Source organism: Paramormyrops kingsleyae, chromosome 6 (genome assembly GCF_048594095.1).
Source record: "Paramormyrops kingsleyae isolate MSU_618 chromosome 6, PKINGS_0.4, whole genome shotgun sequence".
Classification (NCBI taxonomy): Eukaryota; Metazoa; Chordata; class Actinopteri; order Osteoglossiformes; family Mormyridae; genus Paramormyrops; species Paramormyrops kingsleyae.
The window spans coordinates 20,920,552-20,945,072 of record NC_132802.1 but is presented as its reverse complement, the minus strand read 5'-3'; the positions used below and the strand labels follow the sequence as shown (position 1 = coordinate 20,945,072).

Here is a 24,521-nt window from a genome sequence, read left to right as displayed (position 1 = left end):
CCCAATCATGAAATTGTTCCCTTTTGCATTACATAGGCCTACTGCTGTCCATGGGTGATATTTGTGGATGACTGTGCACCTCCGCTTCATTTCATATGTGGTTGTGTGTAGATGCAGGTTTTGAAATATCCCTGCAAAGACAGTAACTCATGAAAACTAAACACTGTCAGGCAAACTCACAATTTTTTCCCCTGCAACTCCATTTGCTGTTTAAACAAAATATAAAAATACCAGCATTTTTGCTTGATGTGGGCCTTCTGGTTTTGTATTTTGTTGCACTGAGAGTTTCAGAATGATTCGATTTATTGAAATGAGTCAAAGGGAATACCTATGAACTCTTTGAGTGCATGTTTCCAAAATGCTACAGTAAACTCCTTCTGTTCTCCTCAATTATTACAGGGGTACCCTGCCTGGACTGTAGTCTTACTCCAACAGGGGCAATGCTCTGAAGGGGAATCCTTGGCTACCATGAAAGGGTTGGGAATCAACCGTAACCGTCACCTGTCTGATTCCTGCGAACCATCGTCAGGCTTGCCGGAGGTCATGTACCCCCTGGCCCCTGACCCCCGGAGCCCCTTCCTCCTGAGCCCCACCATAGACCACTATGGTACCATGGACTCTCACCACTTCCCCCCTACCAGCCCCACCTCTCTGCCCCCTGAGTGCATGCTACCCCTCCACAACCAGATGACTAACAGCAGCACCTTCCCTCGAATCCATTACAGTTCTGAGTTTGCGCCCAGCTCCATGCCGGGCATCCCCTCAGCAAACCTGGGAACCTCGATGCCCTTTGGTATGAGTGTCGGCATGAGCGTGGGTGTGGGAGGGACCCCTCTCATCACCAGCGGTTCAGCTACCATCTCCGCAGCCAGCAAGATCAACAGGCTCCCTGCCAACCTGCTGGATCAGTTTGAGAAGCAGCTTCCCGTGCAGCGGGACGGATTCAGCACCCTGCAGTTCCACCGCAACCGGACGTCGAAGCAGCGCAGCGAGAGCCCGGGCCGCATCCGTTATCTGGTGCACTCGGTGCAGAAGCTCTTCGCTAAGTCGCAGTCACTTGAGGCCTCCATCAAGGGAAACCTCAATGGACGTGCTGCAGAAGGTAAGCGTGGCCGGCGCAGCAAGAGCAAAGACCGGGCAAAGACCGAAAGCGCCAAGAGGCGGAACCGCTCTAATATACTGGGCTTGTGGAGCTCCGAGGACAATCTGGATGATGATGCTGGTGGCTGCCACGCCCCAGTGGCCATGATGACTCTGGGCCGTTCCGCACCTGAAAGCCAGGGGGCGCCAAAGGTCTTTCCACAGGGCTACAACACCATTAGTGAAAACACACTGAAAGCCTCTAAGAGCAACAATGACCTCAAGGTCCAGGTGTGTCCACCGTTTCCTGTGCCTGTGGATGGAACCGGGGATGGGAATGGTGGAGAAGCTGTCGAAAACAAGGTGGTGAAACGCAGCTCCTGGTCCACCCTGACCCTCAGCCAGGCTAGGCAGGTCTGCCAGATGGGGTCGGCCACAATTGATAAATCACTGCTCAAGTCCAAGTCCTGTCACCAGGACCTGACGTGTCGTTACCTGCAGGTAAGAGGACATGTTTGTCTTTGTAAATAACATTTACCAAAAAAATTCACCTTTCCTTTCCATTGTCATGCATTTTTATTATATTATAATAATGGTTCTTCTCCAAAGCTGTCAAGGGAAAGCTTAGTAATATATTTCCTTATACATAGAAGTTTTATTATAAATGGGTGATGTTGCAGTTAAGAAGTGTGCATGTGCTGCCCATGTTTGCACAGATTTTCACCTGTTACTCTGGTAACTCTGAGTTGCCTGTTGTGTAAGTGTGTAAGTGTATGATCTTTGATGTATTGGTCTCTAATACCCTGTGCTTGTGCAGTGGGTAAGTGGTTATGGAAAATGATTGGATTAATATAAAATTTGCTTTTCCGAATTGTTTGGTAAATAATCAGCCACTTATCCAGCACCAGGTTGCAGAAGGTTTAGAGCAGGGGTCTCCAACTCCAGTCCTGGAGAGCTACTGTCCAATAGGTTTTCTATCCTACCCGGTTTCTGATGAGTCACACCTATACTCAAGTAAATACCAGGAGCAGGTGTGGTTCATCAGAAGCCAAGTAGGATAGAAAACCTACTGTACAGTAGCTCTCCAGGACCGGACTTGGAGATCCCTGGTTTAGAGCCTATCATATGCAGTGTAGGGTACCAGGGAGGGGACACCCTGGATTTAATGCCAGTCCATCGCAGGGAACAAGCATGCACATATTCCCATGCATAATCACACACGGCGGTCAATTTTAAGATACCAGTTCACCTAACTGCATGGGCTCTGTTTTGACAATCTAATGCAAGGCGCAAAGCGGAACTAACAGTCATGGGCGTGTCCTGATCCATGTCCCTGTTTTACGGGACTTTTACAGACTTTGTGCCAGAGCAAGGCAAAAAAAAAGGTTGTCCTACCTCTCTAATTATTCAGAGGCGTGTTTTGGCCATAACAAGCAATTAACCAATCAGAATGGCGCGTCACCTCAGCAGCGGCGCATGATCTACGACGGATTATTATTACAATGGCGCGTTTGCCTGGCTTTTCGGCCGAGGAAACAGACATACTCGTGCGCAAAGTGAAAATGCGGGAGCACGTCGTCTACGGGAGCAGCATTGTTCCACCAAAGCCTATCGAGATGAAGGTGCCGTGTCTTTGTTTTCTGGCATCACCAGATCATCCGCTTCCGAAAGCGGTATAATGAAATTAGAAGACGGTAGAAGCTCGCTGCTGAACGAGAGCAGCGGCTGGAGACGGGGAATTAATTATGCGTGTGTGATTTTTTTCTATTTTAATTTTGGGTCTGCAGTTCACGAAATATAAATGAAAGTAGTTCTAATGTGCTTAAATTGTTCAAATAAAAGACAATATGGCTGTTATTTTTATAATCTCACAACTGCGATTCCTTACCGGGGTATACAGACGATTCAGCTCTTCTGACAGCTGACCCCTCCTTGCCCGTGCTGCTGCCCATACACTCCTTTGTTGCCATCGGCGCATGCAGTTCAGCAACACGCCTTCTAAAGTCCTCTAATGTGTCCTCATTTATGTCCAGCAGACATTCATCACGCATGGCAATGTTACGCCACATACAGCATGCTACGTTGTAATACTCCACCTGGCTTATCTAAATATTTGAAATGCATTTTCAGCATTCAGATGTCCTTTCAATTACAGTACGTGCTTAATTCTGATAATGAACTCAAAAGGTTTTTTGATTTGTTCCTTACTTAATATATATTGTTTTCTTTTGGTGTTTTATTGAACAGTATGATTACGTGAAAGGACCAGTTGTGCCCTATAATAAAACGTACATAAAATACAATAATCTCGAGGGTGTGACCTGTGTCCGTAACAAGCGTCATGCACCCATACTTTTCTAAAATGCGCCGCTTAAATATAATTTAATAATGCACCGCTGACTTGAGACGTGGTCTTCGTTGGTCAAAGGTGCAGTACGTGTCATTTCGCTGCCTTAATATAGCAACGCGACGACAATGCGCCCAGCTACGCCTCGTTTGAAAAACGCCGCTCCTACGAGCCGAAAGCGGGTGCAAAATCATGTACTATTTTGACGACATGCCTGCCTGTCGTGAAAATGAGCAATACGATGGTGCGAAACTAGCAAAACCACTTTGCGCAGGTGGTAAATTGAGTCTCATGTCCTTGAACTGCAGAAGGAGAGTGGAATACCAAGGTAACACAGGAGTCATATGCCAACCCCACACATACACTGTACCACTCCACAGTTTAAATGTTACTCGGATATATAAATAGAGTATTTACTGTAAGAGAGCTCTGGTGGTTACATAGCGGGTATGTGACAGGGACCAGTGTAATAATGTCAGGTGATCATAGCCAAATTGGCTGCTTATGAGGAATGTGTCCTGCAGGCGGGCGAATGGAACAACACGCTGGGCCGCACCCGGGGCTCCAGTGAAATCCCATGCCGGCGAATGCGCAGCGGCAGCTACGTGAAGGCCATGGGGGACCAGGAGAACAGCGAGGACTCAGAGGGCAGCCCCAAACCCTCGCCCAAGATGGCAGGCCGCCGCCAGAGCTACCTGAAAGCCACCCAGCAGTCTCTGAGCGAGCAACTGCCATTACGCAAGTAAGCCCCCCCACTCATATATATATATTTTTTTGCTCATGGATTATTTTAACAGGTCATGAAGGGATCTGGTAATCATGCATGCAGATCTTTATTTTATAGAAGGCCCAAAAATGAGTGTGAATGAAGCTTTGCAATGATATAGTTCTAAGTGCATTAAACTTCACATCTAGGTGTATTGTACAATTTCCATCCATCCATCCATCCAACCAATGTATACCACTAACCATCCAGTAAAAGATTACAACCTTTGTGATTTAGGATTATTGGTTTTTGGTTTCAGGTTATAGACCCCCGATAGCAGCATCCAACAGGATCCCACACATGTGTAGATGTTCACTTGTGCATTCCAGGATCTGTTTTCCTCTTCACCTATAATGATTAACAGCTGTTTCCATGGCTTGCTGGCAGGTGGTTCTGTCTGTTTGTTTGACGGTTTGTTGCTGTGAAGATATGTTAGGGAGTGAGCAAGATAGATGCCCAGTTTGGTGGTGATTTTGATCCTCCTGTTCTGTTCTCATGTGCCCTCAGAATGTTCTCCTGATACACCACAGGCAGACAATGTGCACTTGAAACTTGGTTTCAGACATTGACTATGGCCATCTGTGTCAGGGGGGTAATTTTGTTTTGTCCTTTCTGCACAGTTGTCTCCCTTCTTTGCAAGAACTCTCCACCAATCGCAGCCTGGACAACCTGGACTGTATCAGTGGACCACCCAGTGCAACTTTCCCAAACTGGGATGAGGAGGACTTCAGTCTGGGCTGCAACACGCTTGGCAAAATTGGCTGCGTCACTAAGGTCAGTGCCCTCACTTCAGCCCCCACGTACCCTGCTGTTAAGCCTCTGGGTCACCTACAGTCCAAGGGAACAGCTCTACAGTGAGCTCTCCTCCTAAAGCTAGGCTGTCTTATTCCCCATGGTGCTCTTCTGCACCAGACCGATACCAGCAATTAACACAATTAGCACACTGAAAACTCTCCAATCTGTTCCCTTTACCAACATCAGTAGGGTAATTGCCATGCAAATCTGATTCCTAATGGAAGGACCCACACTTAACTAATGATTGCGCAGGAATTTTTATGTTCTTTAAATCACAAGGCTCCATTAAAGCGGGTAGCATTTAGACCATTCAGTTCCGCTATTTTTTGTCTCAACCCCCCTAAAATTATTTTTCTATAACTATAGCGATTTGTCCCATATTTTTGTATATATTTCGTGGTACTTTGGCTCAGCATACATTATTGTGGAAGCCCCCTACTCAGAAAATGTAACACTGGGGAGGGGTGTACCATATTTCTTCAGGGGGCTCAGCCCCTGTAACAGTAAAATCCTAGAAACACCACAGGTATAATACTAGAAAAGGTTTTACTTTTTCAAGCTTTGGTTAAGTGAACACAGTATTTTTAGATTATCAACATTTTTTTAGATCATCAACATGCAGCAGAATGAATTTAAATTTCTTATGAAATATTCATAGAAAACACCATCAGCTACGTCAAACTATTTGGAGAAATGAACTGTGGGGCAGCCTGCATATTGGGGAAGGGGGGGGGGCAGGGGCAATGAGATGTCTTTGTAAATCATTCTGAGAAGCAATAAGGCCAAGTTATAGACTCTGCTTTCCTTCCAGCTTTCCTGGGCTGCTGATCTCCAAAGACACCCCCGGGGCAGATTTTACTTTGTCACACTTATGTACACTAAGCCAATATTGAAGATAAATATTGACCTTGCTATACATATATATTGCACGCTACATAATTTGTGATGTAGCTCAGAGCTCAACAGGCCCCTGCTGAGTAGCACCAAATCCAGTCTAACGTGACGTGATCCCCAAGCAAGATCACTGGCACGTCTGTGGTACATGATCCCCAGATCGATTGCTATTGGATGGCAGTTATTTTGAGGAATGATATGGTTGCAAGGGAAACTTCAAGGTACATTTACAGGAAAAAAGAAAACAAAAAAAGGCTATTATTGATTAGACTGGTAGATGCAGTCTCAGTGCTAATAGGAGCAGAACACTTGTAGGAGAACCAAAATGATGCCCTGTCTTTCCAGGTGTCTGAGGACAAAAGACCTTCAGACCTGTACCTTCCTGAGGGGTGACTGCTGTCTGTACAGTCCTGGGGTGAGTTTCCCGAAGCCTTCTTAACGCTACGTCGTTCGTTAGTTCTATCTTTTAACACAGAACTTAAGAACGATGTAGCGTTAAGAACGCTTCGGGAAACTCATCCCTGGTCACTCTGTCTCCCACTCTCTACGGGCTTCTCCTGTGCTGTTTTTTAGGCAGCCACACGGGACGGTGCCGTGTCCACAATGCAAATGACATTGTTGGTGCCAGTGTTGGGAGAGTTACATTTGAAATGTAATAGGTTACAGATTAACCCACATTGTTTGGAAAAATGCCACAGAAGGCATTTCTATATGTGAAAAGATGCAAAGCAACAAAATGAATGTTATATTCTACATATAAGCTTTTTTTTACCAAAAACAATATATTCGGATGTAACCCCTTTTGTAATCATCAACATTTTGATTAGTAACTGTAATTTAATTACACATTTTTTTCCCATTAACTAATGGAGTACAATTTAATTTATTTCGTAATTTAATTATGTAACACTGTTACCAAAGGTGGATAGTGCTATCGTTCGGCAACTGTAGGGTTGCAGGTTTGAGCCCTGGTTCCTCCTGACCCCATCAAAGTGTCTTTGAGCAAGACACTGAACCCCAAATTGCTCCCGGTGTGCAGGTTGGCGTCTTGCTTGACAGCCTCAGCCACAGGTGTGTGGATGTGTGTGTGGATGGGTGTGTGGATGTGAGTGTGGATGGGTGAATGTGAGGCATGAGTTGTAAAGCGCTTTGAGTGCTCATAGGAGTAGAAAAGCGCTATATAAATGCAATCCATTTACCATTTAGCTCAGGTCCAGAAAGTAAAAATCCAAACCAAGATTTTGTTTCTACCACCCAGTTGGGACTCTTTGTACTCAGCTGGTTGGTTGAAACATAATTCTGGTCTGGATTTTTACTTTCTGAACTTGAACTATATACCTCTATAACTAACTACTTCCCAGCACTGGTCGGTGCTTAGCTGTGATGTGGTATCATCAGTTCTGTGACAGCACAGGGAGCTTCTCCTTCCTCAGTTATGAAGACGTGAGCAGAACTTCGGCTGAGCAGTTATTCCTCAGTGGTTGGTGTTAGAGGCATAAAAATCGTAGTGTAGTGACTTGGCATGGATTCAGTAGAAATGGTGTCAGAATCTCTGCTAGGTGATGTGTTTACTGAGAGTGTGAATATAAGCTATTTTAGCAGATATGACCGTCTATGTTATCAGCAGCTCCACAAGGCCACCTTTCCAAACTGTGGGTGGATCTCCTTTTTCTACTGCCAGAATATTATATCGCCTTCCACCTGCTAATGGCTAGGCTAGCAGTGCTCTTTGTGTCACATTAGTGTATTTCAGTATGAGACCTCGTCCCAGGCCTAATATGCCTCACAGACCCGGCCTGACTACACACATTCCTGCCAGGCCACCCAGCGGCAATCGAGTGCCTCAGGGAGGACACTTTGAGCTACTTCATGTTTCATAAACTATACTTTAAAACTGAAAGGCTCCTGAACTTCATCAAATAGTTCAGCTCTTCTTGAGCTTTGACTGCTTTGTTTGCTTGATTGAAAGACTCATCCAGCTGTTTCACATTAACATCAGTGGAATGTGCATGATCATAGGAGATTCAGTACACAGCAAGATCTTGGTGCATGAGTGAAATCCAGATCCCTTTAATGGAAATGGTATCTTTCAAATCCTGTCCTGGCTCAAAATGTCCTCTGTGACATGGATGAGCTGGTAACCCCAGCACGGCCTCATGCCATATGTCCTTCCAGATGCAGGTTCCAGAGGTGGGCCAGACCGCTGTGGACACCTACCAGGATTCGCCGTTTGGTGAAGGCAGCATGCAGCCGGCCACAGAAGCAGTGGAGCTGCCATCAGCCACCTGCTTCCGCTCACGATCGCACAGTTACTTGCGTGCCATACAGGCTGGCTGTTCCCAGGATGAGGACACTGGCTCCCTGGACTCTGACTCACCTCCACCCACCGCCACCACTGTTCGAACGTACAGCTCCAGCACCAGTGAGTACCAAGGCTATTTCCTCCCCCAAACTCTACTTAGCAGTCATCTTGAACAGTGTAGCATAGTGTGCAATGGGTCTGATGTGACATTTCCTCATGATAAACCAGCTCCAGATAAAGCCACAGTTCACTAAATCTAATATCTGAGCAATTGCTAGGTAGGCCAGTGACTGCAAGATTCTGTGAAAACACATTAGTTATGGCTGAAATTTAGCAGGTTATGGGTAGAATTTAGCAGAATTTATTAATGTTTTTCAGATTTTACATAAAAAATTTGCATGTTTTTCAGAGAGATATGCACTAACAAAACTAATTAATTTGACTAGCTCTGCATAAACAATTTACATTTCAATTTTTGTCAAGCATGTAGATTTTTTATGAGTTCTATGACTATGCTGCTTTATTTGTATTCTCAACATGGGAAATACATATGATTTTGGGATTGGTCAACTGGATCTTCTTAAAACTTTTTCAGACTTTGCAGACACAATGTCTGGGTACTGATCTGGAACTAATTTTCACACAAATTGCCCCAAAATCGAAGTAGTGCAGCATTGTTATAGCAACAGATACTTGATATCATTAGTGCAATAACTCAAAAAGTATTGAATGGACCTTTTTTCAATTTTGCAGACACATTGTGTGGGTGAAGATCTGCACGTGATGAAATTTAGGAATAAAGTAAAACACTGCCACATATTGACAGCAAAGGACTGCAGAAGACATGTTTTCAGACTTCCCAGGAACATTGTATATCTGAGGCCTATTTGACTTCAAGGCAAATCACACCAAAACTGAAGCAGTATCATTTAGTTGTGGGAAAATGAAAGGACAGCCACAGACACAGATCTGGTGAGCCTGATTACATTGAGACAAGTTGGACACAGCTGGGCTTTTAATAAAGATGTTTTGGAGAGGTGGGGAGAATGTGGAGGGAGGAGTAGAGATTGTAGAGATTGGGGGGTGTGAGGAGTATGGAGTAGATGGGGGGAGGGGTGACGGGGCCATCCAGGGGATACATTGTTGTTGTTCATACAGTATTTATTTCTTACTGTGCTTTCAAAGTCCTTCAAAAATGATTTCACTGGTGTTTGCATTATGGGTCCTATTGCTGAAGAAGACCACCTTAGTGTATTGCTTTGTGTTGCCCAAAAAAAGATACTTGTCACATGGATCTATCAGCCATCCTAACCAAAGCAAGTCATCAAAGATGATGAATGTAACATGGTTTCTTTGGGAATAGCATGACCATCCCATGCCTCCGAGGGTTTATGTTTGAATACTCTTCTGGAGGGGGTTCCCACAGGTTTCTTGTTCACTGTGATAGTTGAATTTGGAGGTTGCATTGCCTTTAGTATGACTACGTGAATATCAGCCTGTCCTGCATTCTAGTGATCACTGAAAATGAATAGAAGCTGAAAGCAACCAAAAAGCACGTAAAACTTGTGCTCTGATGATTCTACTCTGCGCAGTGACTCACTGTTAGTCATTTCTGGTTCCCTTTTCTAACTGTCTCACATATGCGCACACATACACATTTTGGATGACTGCTGTTGTGCCTTTGGGAACAACTGGTGAGGAGAAACTGGAAATGGGGATGAAGAACCGTGAGTGGAACACTTACATGCTGAGTTTAGAAGTCAAACCAAAAGCAAAAAATTCTGACTGTGACTGAATTCTGACCTTAGGAGAGAGGGGGTAAGTGGACAGAGTCATAGAAATGCTTTGCATCACTGGCCTTTCCTGTTTATGTGAAGAGAAGAGATATGTTGTTATGGCATTTTATTCTATTAGTGGTTCTGGCTTCCAGCTGTATGGAGTGGCTGTTCTACATGCATATTTTGGCCTTTTATTATTTTCAGTGCATAGTATTTAATACTCCAATTTTCCAGATAAGATGTAAGCATTAATATAAATGTATATAAAAATAATGGATTTTTCCGCTATTATCAGGTTGTAATTTGAATGCCATAGTTACATAACTCATGTGCAGATAATGTGAGGTGCATAAACCATTAGCGCCTAATTTAATACTTCAGGAGATTCTGGCAGATGCAAAGCCAGGCAGCAGCATGGAAAATGTGGCTATTTTTTAATCTAATACTTAATGAGTAGTACAGATCTTTGAGTTCAGTTACACTGTGTTAACCTCAAAAACACCAAAGTAAAATACCCATTTGTACTAAATATGAAACACTTTATCTTGACCACCTCAATTGTGTCTGTTAGTCACCACAAACACTGCAGTAAGCCCCTTTACTACAACTGGTTGGGTGGGGGGAGGCGGTTATGGTGAAAAAATGGTGCACTGGGTTTGCTGTGTGCATCTAACATCCACTGTGGCCCAGAAGTCTGGCCACCAATAGAAGCAATGCATTATCCAAAGTGTACGTGCAAAATTCATCTTCCTTTGTGTAGATAACGAATGGTTATTTGCCGACTTTTAAAAACTAGTGATATACCGATAAGGACATTTCTGCCCGATACCGATAACATGAGACCATAAAAAATTTACAAACGAGAGGAGGCCATTCGGCCCGTCAAGCTTGTTTGGGGAGATGGCCCATTATTTTGAAAACTGACACTGATACCAATTGTTTGGGAGATTCTGCTTAAATAAGTTTAAAGGGACACTCCACCAAAATAAATTAAAAAATGAATTCATTACATTCCAAAGATATGAAAAAGTATTTATTTTTTAGTAAAAAAATAAATAAAAATAAAACCATACTACAACAGTCCCAGAGCATTCTATTTTATGACTGTACACATGTTACGTATAACAGAGAAGGGCTGATCATCAGCTATCATTATCAATAAACTCCATAATTTCCCAAGTAATATCTTTTGATTTTGCACTGTGTGCACTGATTTTTATTTTGCTATCAAATGCTTGTGTTTCTGACGGACTTGCATCTTTCAGCAGTACTGTACGCTTCCCTATTGGAACAGATTTGTTTCTCAGAAACTTTTCATACTTTTCACTGTATCCCCTATTAAGGTGAGTGATTGAAATGTTTATTAGTAGATCCTCCTCATGACATTTTAGCAGAGCAATGTTTGCAAAATGCATTTCTAATAATTCCATATAGCAGACGTTTTTCTGTTTAGCACATGGTTGTGCAAAGCACTACAGGTCACCATTTTACAGGGAATTATTGGGGGTAAATATGGTCTCATTTTTAGCCATCAACCAATGGCCGATTGTTGCTGTACCAGCTGATACCGTCAGCTGGCCAATACAATCGGTGCATCTCTAATAAAAACCAATATGGTGGAATAACAACCACGTCGTCCACCACCTCCCCTATCTAATCCCTACTCCTTTCACACCATCAACCTCAATCTCTGCCCCCTCCACACTTTCCCCACTTCTCCAAAAACATCTTTATCAAAATCCCAACTCTCTAGCTGTCCTTGTATGTGCCACCATTTAATGCCACTGCTTTAATTTTAGCATGACTTGTCTCAAACAGTTATACAGTGTATAAGTTCAAAAAAGGCGAATCAAATACTTATAGAGTTATAAACAATAATAGCAAGTGTCTTCTGCAGCTACCCTTTCCTTCCTTTGCTGTCACCTAGCACAATGGCTTCAATTTTTGTGCAATCTTTCTTAAAATGAAATTAGGTGTCCATTACCCATGTAATGTTGTTGTGAAGTAGCAGTAACGTCCATCAAATAGATCTGAATTATCACATTTACAAGGTCAAGTGTCTTCTGCAGTCATGCTTCATTTTGCTTCCACTAAGCAGGGTTACTTTGATTTAGGTGCAATTTAAAATACTTAAATACTTTTTGAGTTATTGTGCTAATAAGATCAAATGTCTGAGACGGCCCTTTACTTTGCTATCACTATGCAGCGCTGCTTCAGTTTGGTGTGATAATTGTAGTTATGCCTATCTTTTTCTGTATTCACCAGACAGGAAATATATATGGTTTTGGGACTGGTCCAAGGACGGATTATGGGTTGTGTGGGCCCCTGTGCAAAACGTTCGCGAGGGCCCCCCCCCCCCCCCACCACCACAACCACCACAATTCAAGGGCCCTTGGCAGCCAAACGCCCTCCCTCCATGTTTCCATCAGAGGCCCTATAGGGTCAGGGGCCCTTGTAGGCAGAGGATCAAAGAAATACATCCTCTAAAATAGACAAACGAAAATACATTGTTGATAAGCGTTGCAAATTGTTTTGGGTTAGGGGCCCCATGGGCCCCCTGCACCCCAAGGGCCCCTGGGCAGCGGCCCCGCTGGCCCGGTCCGTAATCCGTCCCTGGACTGGTCTGCCTCTGCAGTTACTTATTTCATTAGTGCGATAACATAATTTTTTGAGAATTTTTTTTCAACCTTGTACATTGTAAGAGTGAAGGTGTGGAGCTAATCAAATTTTGAGAAATTGAAGCAGAGTTGACAGTGTTTGGGGGGGGGTGTAATGTATTCCATGACATTGCAATGGTCACACATGCAATAGTCATGTACATTGTGAAAGGGTATGATGTAAGAAAGAAGAAAACTCTGTTCATGTACATAACTTTCATCCTGAGTTCTGCATGCGTGCTGATTGGCCTTAATAATGCATGGATTCATAATGAAATAACTAACACACTCTTAATTCGTCTGTTCTGTTCAATCTGTATCACTGCACAAACACGTTAAATATGAAAAGACGCCACTTGCAAGACCCCAAAATATCTTATTTAAAACACACATTGTATATTGATATTATTGATATAATTAGTCTGTTTCCTGTATTTGATCTTTATTGGATCTTCTTATCAATTCACAAAAATATTATGTATGTTATATATGGATGAAAATCTACACCTTACAATCTGCACTGGCTACAGCTGAAACACATCACCTCAATATTGAAACAGCAGTGATAAGTGGCAGCAGATGACGGAAACTGCAGCGATGGGGGCAGCAAAGGGCAAAACAGGAGGCTGCAGCAGCCCTCTTGTGTGCACCAGCCATCTGCAGACCAGATGTGTCCCGTGGATCTTTTCGCAGACTTTCCAGGAACATTGTACAAGTCAGTGATTGTGAAACGGTGGGATGCGAGATGATTTCCTGTTTATTATAAAATAATGCTTATAATTTCTTTTCATTGCCAGCCCCCTCTCGACAGATTTTATCAGTAGTCATCCAGTAGCAGGTTGATGAAATTTATCATGGGGGAATTTAATTAAAGGTGGGCATTAAGGATTTTCTGGTGTATGGTAGCCTTGGGCGAGGTTATAGTAATATTTTGGTTGTACTGCGGTATTTTTGCTCAGAGAAATTTATTGTGGATATCACTCCCCCTCCCCCCTCAGCTAGGCAAAATTTATCGTGGGGAAATGTAATTGTGTCACTAAAGCCCTAGTCCTAGTCATTTGTAGCACATGAAAGAACAGGTGCAGATCTGGTGAACCTGATTACATTACAAGTCACCCCAATCAAGTGGTCCTGGGGTGCCGGATGATAGGCCTGACCATGCACTTGGACCCCAGCGGGGGGGCAGGGGGTTGCTGGCTGTGACACTTGCTGAGCTTGCCGGTGCAGATTAGCAGAATGAAATTACATTGTTTTTTATGCCATGGAAAACAAAACAGCAACCCACAGACCTGATTTAATTATAAATTATTAAAATGTCACAGGCCATCAAAATGGTTTGTCATCCACAAAGTCGTCAGCCATGATTTACATTTAAATGGTAAGTGTTTTTGGTATTAAATTGTTAGGTTTTTTTGATGGAGTAATGTAGTCTTTATTAGCTTATTCAGTAAATTAATCTTTAGATTAGTCAACTGATTGAGTGGGCAGTGGTGTCTTAATGGTCAGGGAAGCACACCTGTAATTGAAAGGTTGCTGGTTTGAATCCCCGACTAGCAAGGCATCACTGAGCAAGGTGCCGTCCCCAAGCACTGCTCCCCGGGCGCTGAATTAGCTGCCCCCTGCTACAGTATGTCACGACGTCACATATGGGTTAAATGCAGAGGACACATTTCGTTATTGTGCACTGTGGTGTGTCAACAATGGCCACTGATCACCAAATTCAAAACACAAAAAAAATATCAGCAGATTAATCGACACAAAAATAATCGTTTGGTGCAGCCTTCGATTTTATAAATACCCCAAAGTGCCAGTTGGTCAGTTTGTTTTGCCAACTAATTGGTGGGGAAATACTGTACAAACTGGCATGTCAGTGGAATAGGTATAGTATCAGAGTTGTGGAAGGAGTGCAGGAGGATGGGTGGGAAGATGAGGTAACGGGGCTGTCCCGGGAATACATTGTTGTCGTTCTGTTATGGTAGTAACAATATGCTGCCATAATGCAACAATTTTTATCTGTAGAGAAGTGCATTGTGCTTTAAGCTGCAGGTTTCTGAACCTCAGAGGGCTGCATGGACAAAGAAGAATTGTGTTAATTCTGTGTTGTGTTAATTGGCTGTTCTTGTTCACAATACATCCAGGCCTCAGCAAGAAAGTTTTTGTGGTCAGTGTAAAGCTGCCCTTATCTACTGTAGATATACTAAAAAAAACATAGCATTTGTAACTGGATCTGTACCAATTATGTCAAATGTGTCACATTATCCCTTTCATGCGTGATAAAATAAAGCATCAACAAGAACGATCAAACCAATGATAATAACAACAACAATAATGAAGATGATAATGATAATCGCGATGATGATAATGATGAGAAATTTAGCAGGTTATTTAGCTACAAAAGATATTTTAATTCAGGCAAATTGCCATCAGAATTTGTGACTGTAAAGCACATAATTCATTAGCATATATATAATTAGCATATAAGTAATAGCATGACATTATAATATGACTGGAAATCCTGGAATTGTCATCTTCTCTCTCTTTTTTGTGTGAATACATGTCACGTGTTCCTGCAATATTTGTCTTATCGTGGAAACAAAAGCGCTAGCAGCGAATCAAAACCGCGATGCTTACGTTGTGTTATGGGCGGAGTCACCTTGGTGGGCGGTGCATACATTAAGTAGCGGGAAATAATGACATAAGAGGTATCCAATAGAATATGCAGTCTGGAAGCAGTTGCCCAATCGCATGAAGCGTGGGCTAGATTCGATGGAGGCGTTTCTTACGTAGGTTGGGAGGGGCGGCGGGATGATAGAGAATAAATATAAAACGATTTGCGTGTCATCTGAATGGACGGCGGCAGCCTTTAAGGTGGATTTTCAGAGACTCGTGCTCCAATCCTGTGCGGGAGCGGTCCCCATCTCCCCCCGGTCTTCTTTTCACTACGTGGACCTGCGAGATGGATGTTGCATGACTTTACTTAGGCTAAAATTTGCGCTTTCGTGTAGTAAAACGGGATAGCAGCCGTGGTTCCTTTGACTTGCATTAGCCGTGTCATGGACCTGAGATGCCGAAGCTCCAGGTTTGATTGCCCATCAAACAAGGAGGAAGAGGAGTGACGCTGAATTCGGTAACTGCTCTCGTCGCATGGCTGCACAGCTCTATGCTGAAATATTCAAGCAGCTTCCTATGTTGTCACCATGCTGCAGTATGTACTGCCAGATTTACCCCATTTTGTCGTGGTTTTAAAACGTGTTTAAGATCTGTTACTCTGACGGTTATGTTGAAACTCACAAGTTTAATAATAAATAAATAGTAAATTCGTTGCGTTTAGTTGTTACGGCTATTAAACCAAGGGTCCTGCATCATACAGGATGATTTAATAACCTGGGGTAACCCCTTAATTAAGTTGTTCACTAGTATCCATCCATGCGTCTGCTACAAAGCACGTTGCAGGGGTGAGAATACCATAGACAGAATGCCAGTAAATCGCTATTGAGGCAGTGAGAAATTATAAGGGTACAGTGTTTTGAAATTGCGGTGCCTGATTACACAAGAGTAAACCCGTTTTCAAAATACTACTGATTTATGGTTGTCAGACTGTGTCCGGTACCTCCGTTTTATTCCACTGACTTGCAGGGAGCCTAAATGATAGCCCTGGATGCGGCGGGGGCACTAAGTTCATGCTGATTTTAACGGCGCCCCGGGCTGCATGGTTTTCTGGGTTGCTGGATAAGTTTTGCGCCGTGTTACTGTAGTTTGAAGCTGCATTTTTTAAGGCTTGGTTATTGGTATCCGGAGACTGGGGATTTCTAAACTGGTATGACGTGTAGGCTACGATCCTGTGTTATGGGGCATCCTGTGCATGGACAGCAAACTGGGTTCCGTGGAGGCCCCAGCGATGAACACGTGTTGATATCCCGATTTTGATCGATAGCCTGGCCCGTCAAGCAAGCCTGTTGCTTAGGTAGCTTCTCGGCCGCAGGGTGGCGCTCTGCTGCTGGCAGCCGCGCCGCTTTCCTGCCCGAAGCGACTGAAAGGGGCCGTTTCCGAGACGCGGGGAGATTCGGCGCCGGCCCTGTCCGGCTCTGTTCGTCCGAGCTACCGTCTTTGTTCATGCATTTTGCCTGGAAAAACGCCTAAAAGCGCAGCTCCGCTCCTTACTCCTCAGTTATGCATTAGCGTGTATTTTCATTCTTGTGCCGGTAATTGCGAAAAGAAACACTGCGAACAGGTTGGTTTTTAACAAGTACTTTACAAATATACCAGTGTTTGTTTCAAGCAGCTTTAAATGCTTTTTGTGTTTTTTTGTGTTTTGTAGTTCATAGTAATTGCTGTGTTTATGGAAAAAATATATGCGCGTTACATAGCTGTATGGCTAAGGATTTTGAATGCCTGTCAGAACAGTTGACAGATGTTGTTTGACTAGGAGTATATTTGATGTTTGTCGCACTTTTCTTTTAAATCAATCATTACTTCAAAATAAGTTGTATTATTGCTTCACAATCATTTAGTAACTGCATGACCCACATATTATTTAGCTTAATGCATGAATGAATATCTTGTTAGTGTTACATGTTCAGGGCAGTGTTTTATACCAGTCCTGAACAACTGTTACCTAACTTAAGATGTACAAGTTTTCAGAGTACAATTTAACATAACGATTTAATCTATTTGGGGGATATACACGAAGGGTAGAAAAACCCTTTCGTCCATTGTCATGTGAAATAATAATAATAATAATAATGAGCAAAACTACCAATTTTACCTTGGCGGTGTGTATCTATGGAGGTATAAAATCGAGATACATCAAATAATTTTTACAGAGTACTGGGAAAAGTTGTTTAATCTGTGCTATATAAGGCTGCAGCATTCAAATATTTTAATACTTGATTGTTCGATATGAGTTTTGATCATTTAAAATATTCTGAAAATATTAAGCCAGCTGAGTTCACTAAAAGGTAAACATAAAGGAACTTCGTTGTCCGTTTGAAAAGTGTGTTGTCAAAGAGAAGCTGCTTTTAAGTACAAAACTAACACTGAAAATTGGATACATATTGTGCTAAATGTAACGAATGACCTGTATTTCAATCTAGCATGCTAACATTACTTTTTCTTTCATGCTAATCGTGCAAATCCTTCTGTTGTCCCATGCAAAATTCTATGCATATTTCTCACTGCATATAATCATTCTCCAATTGTGTTGGGGGGGGAACTTCAGACCTCTTATTGTTTTCATTTTTTTGTTTCTTCCTGCTTTGCCTCTGCCAGTTTTTTTTCCCCGAAGTGTTAATGGACTGGCCACTAGGTGTCGCTATTACTGCTCCTTGTTAAGAATACCAGAAGTGTCCACTGAACATCTATCTATCAATTTTCTATGCCTGCTTGTCCTATGTGGCGTCCGGAGCCCCAGCTCGTTGCATTAAACATAGCTGTGCTCTTTTCAGTAGAACAGTACTGGAAAAGGGGGGCTGGGGATTGCTGAGCTGCTTGTGTATTGCTCTGGATTACTGTAAGCTTGTGGGTATGGGGACTGGGTCCCTGCATCCAGCAGAAACCTGCCAGTAACACCAGCCCATTTGCACACTGAAATAAAGACCTGTGTAAAGTCATAAAGGGACGTCTTAGTCATTGAGGAAGGCTTTGTAACATCAGCCCATGTGCACACTGAAATACACCTGTGTAAAGTCATAAAGGGATGTCTTAGTCATTGAGGAAGGCTTTGTAACACCAACCCATTTGCACACTGAAATAAAGACCTGTGTAAAGTCATAAAGGGATGTCTTGGTCATTGTGGAAGGCTTTGTAACACCAGTGCACACTGAAATAAAGACCTGTGTAAAGTCATAAAGGGATGTCTTAGTCATTGAGGAAGGCTTTGTAACACCAGCCCATTTGCACACTGAAATAGAGACCTGTGTAAAGTCACAAAGGGACATCTTGGTCATTGAGGAAGGCTTTGTGCTTCATTTGTAGTTTCACTCTCAATCCTGTGTCCCTCATGGTTGGTGTGTATTTGGCCAGAAGTACCAAAAGTACGGTACTTCAAGGTGTTTGTTTTCCACTGGCATATAATTGGTACCGGGCTGAATGACATCACAACGTGAGGTGGGGTATTGTATTGAATTCAAAAAATGGTTGTAGTATATTATAGGGATGGAGGATGTGCGATATTAATACCGACATTGCATGTTATGCACATGTAGTCCTTGCATTGCGCCCTAACTTGATTGAGATCACACTTTTTCATATCTTCATATTGTATGGACATCACAGCGCAGTGGGTTTAAGTTTCACTAAAACATTTTCACTTTGGCATGTGGAAATTAGGGATGGGGCCGATCCGATCCAGTATCGGTATCGGGTTCCGATACCAGCTTAATTAACGGATCGGAAATTTCCGATCCAGAGCTATGTCTACAATGCTGTCTGCTGAAATGACTTCACAAGTGATCCCGGGCTAGGTGACGTGTCTGTGCTCCAATGAGACACTGAGAGAGATGACACGCCTCCTTTCAGGAAATCCTCTGCAGGTAGCAGTTTAGCATTGAGCGCCATACAACATGTCCGCTGTGGGGAAACATTTTACAGTCGAAACACCGCAAAGTAAGACAGCAACGTGCAATGTTTGCAAAGCCGTTGCTCCGAGAGGTGGAACCTCCGTCGCGACGTTCAACACTACAGATATAATTAATAATTGCACTAGTATCTAGTAATCCTGTCTTGAAATTTAAATAAATATCCATTTAAACCCTTAAAGTTGCATATTTGTTTTCAGGATGGCATTTCTGCCGTTTTCGAACCTCATACTTACCTCAAGTTGCTTTCTGGGACATACATAGACTTGCTTGTAGAGAAGTTTATTACAGCCTCATAAAATCAACAATAATGATAATAATCATAGTGATATTAAAGCAAATAGAGCTCTGGTATCGGAATAGTATCGGTATCGGCAGATATCCAAATTCAGGTATCGGAATCGGATCGGAAGTGAAAAAATGTGGATCGGTGCATCCCTAGTGGAAATAGCCAACTTTCAATTTTAATGATGATTTTCTTTTCAAGATTATATAGTATATGTTTTAAAAATCATTTTCAAAGTTTACCTCTGCTGCTTTTGCATGTGTTCTCCGAGACGATCATAATTTACATCCTTGCTGTTTAAATCACTCCTAGACGGGTTTGTGGGAAATTAGGTAAATTTGGTAAACTGTTTTTTACTTTATAAATACCCCAGTATTTATTAAGACAAAATCATATTTTAACATTTTCCAATACCGCTCTGCCCTATATATATATGTATATCGTGCAAAATGCTTTTTTTTGTCATGCCATCTTGTTCTTGTATCTGTTCTTCCAACCAGATCAGTTCAAGCTTGGATCTCGTAATTTGTCCATGTATTCATTGTTTACTTTATCATAGTTTGTAACTTCTTTCAAAACGATGATTATATTGTGTTTCAGAGTCTGGTTATTTCTATAACCAGTCGACAAAGAAAGGGTTTGCAAGGTCCCACCTCAAAGTACCAAAAAGGTACTTCAGCTGGTTTAGTACTTTAGGTACCGGAACTTTTGGTATTAGCACTTGACCGGAAGACACCGGAAAAGGGAAAGTACTGTACCAAAATTTCAGTTCCTGGTGCAGTGGAAAAGCATCCTAAATCGGTAACTGAGCCACCGTTAGATGCCCTTTCGTTTACGTGCGTTTTGTTGATAATGAGACGGGTGAGGTGCTTGCTCTGTTTTTACTTTCACATTCCATCTGCATACATCATCAGAACCCATCTACAGCTTAATGAGCTTATATAATAAATTGCTTTCAAGTTTATATGATCCATCCATTAATCATAGTCGTAGTGGTCCTTGTGTCTGCTCTTATGACCATTGACTTTAAGGTCCTGACATGCTTTTTTTTATTGCTCTTAATATCAAACAGCATAAATGTTAAATAATAGACTGGATGTTATCAAGTCAGTGGTCCAAAAAGTGGTGGCAGGTATATATCCTTGCCTAAAGAGCATCTCCTTCAAAGGCTTTCATGACAAAGCCCTATCTTTAGCTCCCTTGTACTTTTATTGCCCTGTGAATGTGATTCATATATATAATACACACACACACACACACACACACACACCTTTTTGATATAATTCAGTGGCTTCCTCTCACAGCCCAGTATGAACATAACATCAGAATGGAGGCTCCTGCAAGGTCTTTTTCCCCCATAGCACATTCTCGACTGCATCTGAGCTAAGGACCACCTCAGAAGCTTATCTCTCTGTTTTAGACTGCAGCTGCCCCAGTTCTGTTCTCCAATCAGCTCTCAGTATCCCTGTCTGACAGTCATTCTGGAAGCCCAGTTTGAGAATAGGGGATGATTAAAATTCCATGGGTAGTAATGTTGCAGTTTACTCATAGCCACATGATGCACTTGTTTTGCTGGGCTGTGAGCATTTTCAGCCTTGGTGAGATGCTCTGTGTGGCTGACTGTGAGGGATCAGACATAGCTTGGGGTGGGAAGAAATGATTCAGCCTCATACTGGAAGGGTATTGCTCAGCTCTGTAGAGCCAAGTTTCTTTTTTAGTAATTTCTCTGTCTAGACTGCATTCATACAATCAAGAGACTCAGTAGAACAGAAACAGGAATCTGAGTTGAGCTTTTGTTGTACCTTAAACTTATTAGGTGACTTAATGCTTGGTGTTGTGTGTTTGGCCAATATGTACCTTTAAGTGGTTGTCATGACCATAAAGCAACAGGTATTTTGAACAGGAACAAAGCTGCAGGTTCAGTCGTAAAGCTTTTAAGTTTTACTCGCAAGTTCTTCTGTTATCCCAATCTAAATGAAAACCTAGATTAAAAGGTATTGTCTGCCTTTGCATCAAGCATCAAACAACTAAAATAGTTACTTGTGGTTATTGTTATGGCGGGGTGAGGGTTAGGGTTGTCATAGTATACATTGTACTGTGCAAAAGTCTTAGGCAGCCATAGAAAATGATGTGTAAATGATCTTCATGTTGGTAAAAAGCTTGCCATTATGCCTGTCAAAGTGTGACACCGTGAAATACACTATATGGACGAATATGGTGTTACAACACACCTCTTAATTATTGAATTCAGGTGCTTTGTTTGTGTACCTCTAACGATATTTCTCTTGGTGCCGTTGGTAACAGAAACTTATGATGCAAGACAAGTGCAGTTCACTTTTGAGTGGTCCCTGAAATGGTACATGGTTGCTATGGCGATCGTGTCCATAGCAACCATGTGGCAAAGTTACCATTGCACGCTTGAGTCTTTCTTTTGAGAAACGAGTAAGATTACCATCGTATCCAAGAGATCCCGTTACTTGCTGTGGGCCAATTTGAAAGTGGACGTCTTGGTCGTCAGCTTTTCTGCTTCTGTAGGGTCGTTTCAGTCACAGCACTGAGTACTTGACCTTGATAGTGGCCAAGTGTTAACAGTATTGTGTTAATACTACAGTAGTAAAATGTACTCGCAGTGTACTGTATGCACTGTGTTTTGGTCCTGCACACTGCTTTTGTGGGGCAGTGTGTGGATATGTGGATTGGGACACTATATGGTCATGATCAGTTCAACTCCTGCGGCTGGCAGTGCAAGTTAACCGTTGGGCCCTTGAGCAAAATCCTTAACCCCCAATTGCTCCAGAGACTGGCTCGCCCTGCTTTCTGAATCGTACTTCACTTTGGATAAAATCGTCTGCGTAATAAAATGAATGTAAATGTCCTTGAGCTTGATTGAGAGATTTGAATGGATGGGTTACGTTGAAACGCACAGAGCTGGAAGCCAGCCAGAGTGAGCAGGTGATGGTATCTGCCTACGTCCCTCTGTGAGGACTGCTGCTGGCCAGCTATTAGTCATCTTGCTTGAGTAACACCCCATGCATGAGGAATTTCTCTGTCCCGAGGTCTGTGTGTGAGGCTTTTGGATTTCTAAAACAACTCATGTTACCATATATTTCCATTGTGAAGTCAATCAGGGTATTTACTTTATTTCCATAAGCAGTATTGTCATTGTAATGGCTAAATAGCAGATTTATTTCAGCCTTTGTTTTCTATATCAAATTATCAGTAGGTTAGAAATTTATGCCTCTGATTGAATGTCTCTTGTAAACAGGGAGATTCCAGAAATGATGAGGTAATTGTTACCTTGATTATGAGTTAATTTGTGAGCGGCACTGGTTCCTCCTTAAGAGCGACATCCAAGCAACTTATGGTACCCCAGGCATCTTAACCAATAATTGTAGGTAAATGCAAATATCTAGGAACCACACAGACACTGCATTGTTGAGGAATGAGGCACAAATTTCTGTCTTTGAGAGCACAAAATAATTTTCCACATATAAATTAATGGTGTAAAGGAGCATTTCACCCCTTTTGCTCTGACCCTGTAAGACATTGGATCCTAGCAAACTTAGAGGCCAGATTATGTTTACAGCACAGAGCCCCGTGTGGACAGGATTTTAGGCATGTCGACCCAGCGTCAGCTGTACTCTATTAATCTTGCCTTCTCTAGACCCCAGGGTCTGTTGGGGAAGATTACAAGGCACCAGGTTACAAGCGTGACGTGGGAGACTGTGGCAGCTGGCCCTGGATGCCCTCCGGGGACGGCCCTGCAGCCTGGCACCCGTCATGATGATTGACGTGTGCCACACCTCCCTGGCACTGATTGACCGCTCTTTCCTGACCCTGTCTCTTGGCCACAGTGTTGTGGAGAAGCCCGGGCTCTGTTTGTGTGTCACGGGTCCTGCGTCCTGTACCATATGCAGCCTGGTAACAGGTGAAGCCCTGGAACACGCTGCCCAGAGGGGCCGTACCTCTCACCTCTGCTACCTGCCTCTGTGCTCCAAACTGCAGCTGTCACATCACCCCAGATCTGTTGCTCCTCTTTAGGAAGGAGTCAGCATTGTTGAATGTGTATAAAATAAATAAATAGATGAGGCAATTTGAAATATTTGAGGTTCATTCTGAAGCTCAAAGTTTTGAGCTTGATTTGGTTTAATTTGATTAATCGGTTAGCTGATTATTTCTTTTTAATCCTCAGAATTCTAACTTTCTTTTAAATTCACTGAAAAAAATCACAAATATTACCATGCAAACTTAATTACACACTATTAATGAAATACATAAGTAGTATCTCAGATCATTAATTTTTTATTGTTATTAAACACGGAGAACATGGCAGTGTAAACCACCTTAATAATCGTTACATCACAATATATCAGCATCTATATGACCTTTTAGTTTTAAGGTAGCCTTTTGCAACAACAACTGTTTAATTTTGTAACAGGCCTGCATGATGTGCAATGTTGACATTTTATGTTATGCGCATGCAATTGTCACATCACAAGGGCCGCGGTAGTCAGCTGAGTTAAGACTATCAGTAAGTCATGCTACATTGTTTTTTTTTTTGTCGTAGGAAACAAAATATTGCAACTGCAAGCTTTACAGTCCCTTTTCAAGATTATGTAATATAGGTGGTGATTCATGGAGGGGTAATTTAATGTTTCAATTATTCAAGCTACTTTTTAATGTTTCATGTTATCCTGTTATTAGAATATAATGACTGGGGAAATTCAAGTAGTAATTCTGCTTGATGTGCCCATCTGTACTACTCTTCACCTTGTCATTTATGCACTGGAAAGTCAGAATCATACCTCTCTCTCTCTCTCTCTCTATCATTCTGACTTTAGTGTGTAAATGACATAAGGTGAAGAGTAGTGCATTTTATATATATATATATATATATATATATATATATATATATATATATATATATATATATATATATATATATATATATATATATATATATATATATATATATATATATATATATATAATATTGGGGTGCCCAACCTCCAGAGGAAAGCTGTTTCTTGTAGGCATGTGT

General features: G+C 42.3%; 1 protein-coding gene across 11 annotated transcripts in view; it reads left to right on the top strand.

Moving 5' to 3' along the window:
- The window catches only part of LOC111855149 (disks large-associated protein 4-like), a 195,628-nt gene that overhangs the window by 146,619 nt on the left and 24,488 nt on the right, over positions 1-24,521 (top strand). For 10 of the 11 annotated variants that reach the window (XM_023833873.2, XM_023833872.2, XM_023833866.2 and 7 more), the window contains 4 exons: positions 400-1,581; positions 3,952-4,169; positions 4,814-4,967; positions 8,058-8,304. In XM_023833873.2, coding sequence (XP_023689641.2) covers positions 400-1,581; positions 3,952-4,169; positions 4,814-4,967; positions 8,058-8,304 — 1,801 coding nt within the window. Of the gene's footprint in view, positions 1-399; positions 1,582-2,556; positions 2,703-3,951; positions 4,170-4,813; positions 4,968-8,057; positions 8,305-24,521 lie in introns of those variants that run through there. The other variant, XM_023833876.2, reaches the window with a different exon arrangement.